This window comes from Macadamia integrifolia, chromosome 11 (genome assembly GCF_013358625.1).
Source record: "Macadamia integrifolia cultivar HAES 741 chromosome 11, SCU_Mint_v3, whole genome shotgun sequence".
Taxonomy (NCBI): domain Eukaryota; kingdom Viridiplantae; phylum Streptophyta; class Magnoliopsida; order Proteales; family Proteaceae; genus Macadamia; species Macadamia integrifolia.
Window position 1 is genome coordinate 27,373,664 of NC_056567.1, and position 2,493 is coordinate 27,376,156.

The following is a 2,493-nucleotide window of genomic DNA, read 5'->3' on the forward strand; positions in this document are numbered from 1 at the left end:
TATGAGGGGATTTTGTTAAGTTTGTCTCGAGTTCTTGACCCGTTTTGAAGATTGACCTGATCCGACATATTTTGGTGGCGACCCGAATGGGAAATTTTTTGAGATCTGTGATGGAAGCAGAGGGGTTGGGCCGATAGGCCCAAGCCCGGAGCCCATCACTGAACTCGTATGGGGGTGCGGGGGCTACGCTCTTGCGGTATGGTACAACCGGATCGTCTGCTACCCGATGGGTCGACCCGTGATTTGGAGTATATATAATGTACTGTTGCTTGTTGAGAAAGTCATTGTATTCTAGGGTTTTCAAGCAGCTAGGGTTTCAGGGCAAGTTTTTCCTCGCCGCTGCTAGGGTGTAATTTCTCTTCTGCATAGTGAATCATCTTCTTCTTTGCTCGAGGATGTAGCACACCACCTTGGTGTGTGAACCTTGTTAAATCTCTGTGTCGTACGGATCTATTGTCTCTTTATTATTCGTGTTTCTTGGTGTTTGATCTTACATATTTGATTATAGAAGAGTGCATTCTCCTATGCTATTAAATGTCTTTTCTCCACAGATTTAACATCTGGACAACTTAAAACTACTCTTGTATTCGGGACTGAAAGTCACTTAAAAATGACATTCGATTGCTTGATGAGAAGATAGATTGTCAAACCTGCCCTTGTTTTTAGGTGATTGAATCACTTTATAAAATTGGCTCCATTTTCAGGAAGAACCTGTTGATAGGAGCAAACACTGGGGTGATTTGGAAGAAGAGGAGGAGGAAGAAGAGGAAGAGGAAGAACAGATAGAAGAGGAGGAGCTAGAGGCAGGCATTCAATCGGTGGACAGCCTGTCAAGGTGCTGGATTTTACTTTGCTGATTTGAAATCATTTTATTATGGTTGTGAAACTGATTAGTTTATCTTTGTTCAGTACTCCGACCGGTGTTGAGACACCTGATGTCATTGACCTGCGGAAGCAGCAGAGAAAGGAGCCCGAGAAACCTCTTTACCAAGTAATTTCATCATTTTTATTTGGGGCACTGTTCTTCCACTTGATCATACATCTAGGGAACTGAAATTAATTATTTCTTTCTCTTTCTTCTTTATTTTATTGGGAAGGTTCTTGAAGAAAAAGAAGAAAAGATTGCTCCAGGAACTTTGCTTGGAACAACCCACACGTAAGTTTTGGGTTTTATTTTATTTTTTTTAATTGAAGCCTTGTGTATATATATTGACAGATTCCATTGCCATTTGGTATGAGATACTATTAAGAACTTCACGGTTATACTTATTGGTATGCATTTTAAGAGTTAGACTAACTTCTGACCACCTCCCAAAAATTTCCATCGGATGCAGATACGTACTTGGCAGTGGCACACAAGACAAAACAGGCGCAAAAAGAGTATGAAGTCAAAACCATTTTTCTTTGCACTGCCAATTTACATTATCAAGGCTTAATAGTTTGTGAAACAGTAGTTTTATTACAAACAGGCAATCTATTGACCCATTTTGAAGATTCAAACTGGTGTCTCCAAAGGTTGTGGGTACAAAATGATTTTTCTTGTCAAAGTAGGAGAGGAAATGACTAAAAACGTCTAATTTTGCTTTCATATTGCTATTGGTTGCCCAATGACAAATAATTTCTTTATTGCAATTAAAAGGGAGTTTGAATGTGGGAAAAGGGGGGGGGGGTTCTAATTCATGGCATCCATAATTGAACATAAATACATAATTGTGTTTAGTACTCATTGACAAACATCTTTTTGATGCAATATTGCACAGGTCGATCTGCTTCGTGGTCAAAAATCAGACAAGGTGGATGTCACTCTACAGCCTGAAGAACTGGATGTTTTGGACAACGTTGTGGCTGCTAAGTAAGAAGAACTACATAATTGCTTTGATTCTAGTTCTTGCCTGCATTTATGGTTATTTTCTAATTTTCAAAGTTTCATCTCAGGTATGAGGAAGCGAGGGAAGAGGAGAAGTTGCGAAGCCAACGGGAGGATTTCAGTGACATGGTTGCAGAGGTGAGTTGCTGCTATATCTTGTTTGTTTTATTTTGTTGTCTTAGGGAAGTAACTAATTATAGGTGTGAAATTGTTGCAGAATGAGAAGAAGAGAAAGCGGAAGATGCAGGAGAAGGATGGAAAGTCAAAGAAGAAGGACTTCAAATTTTAGTATGTTTGTTATTCGTATTTCTCAGCTCTGAGAGGCCCAACTTTGTACCAATAGCTTCGTTGTAGAAGAAATTTTAGAGACTGTCTTAATAGGCTCGTAATTTCACTGTTACGTTTGAAATTATTTCTGAGAGAAAGGAGCTATCTTCGTCTACTGTTCGTGTTGCTTCTAAGTGATATATGTGTATGCCCTGGCCAAGAAGGCCCTATCATTGATGTGCTTGTGACAGATTGGCTTAGAATTCACTTCGTAGCTCCATGATCTGTGTGAAGGATGCTACTGGTTGTACACATACTTCTTAGTAAAGTTGAAACTACCAAAAAAAAAAAAAAAAAAA

At 39.2% G+C, this 2,493-nt stretch overlaps 1 protein-coding gene across 1 annotated transcript; it reads left to right on the forward strand.

The window, feature by feature from the left end:
• Positions 1 to 695: 695 nt before the first annotated feature.
• LOC122093036 (splicing factor 3B subunit 2-like) lies at positions 696 to 2,309 on the forward strand (the record flags this gene model as incomplete). Its single annotated transcript, XM_042663304.1, has 7 exons — positions 696 to 835; positions 910 to 991; positions 1,098 to 1,156; positions 1,335 to 1,380; positions 1,761 to 1,852; positions 1,936 to 2,005; positions 2,085 to 2,309. Coding segments are annotated over 7 exons (561 nt in total), but the record flags the coding sequence as incomplete, so codon positions are not given.
• Positions 2,310 to 2,493: the final 184 nt, after the last annotated feature.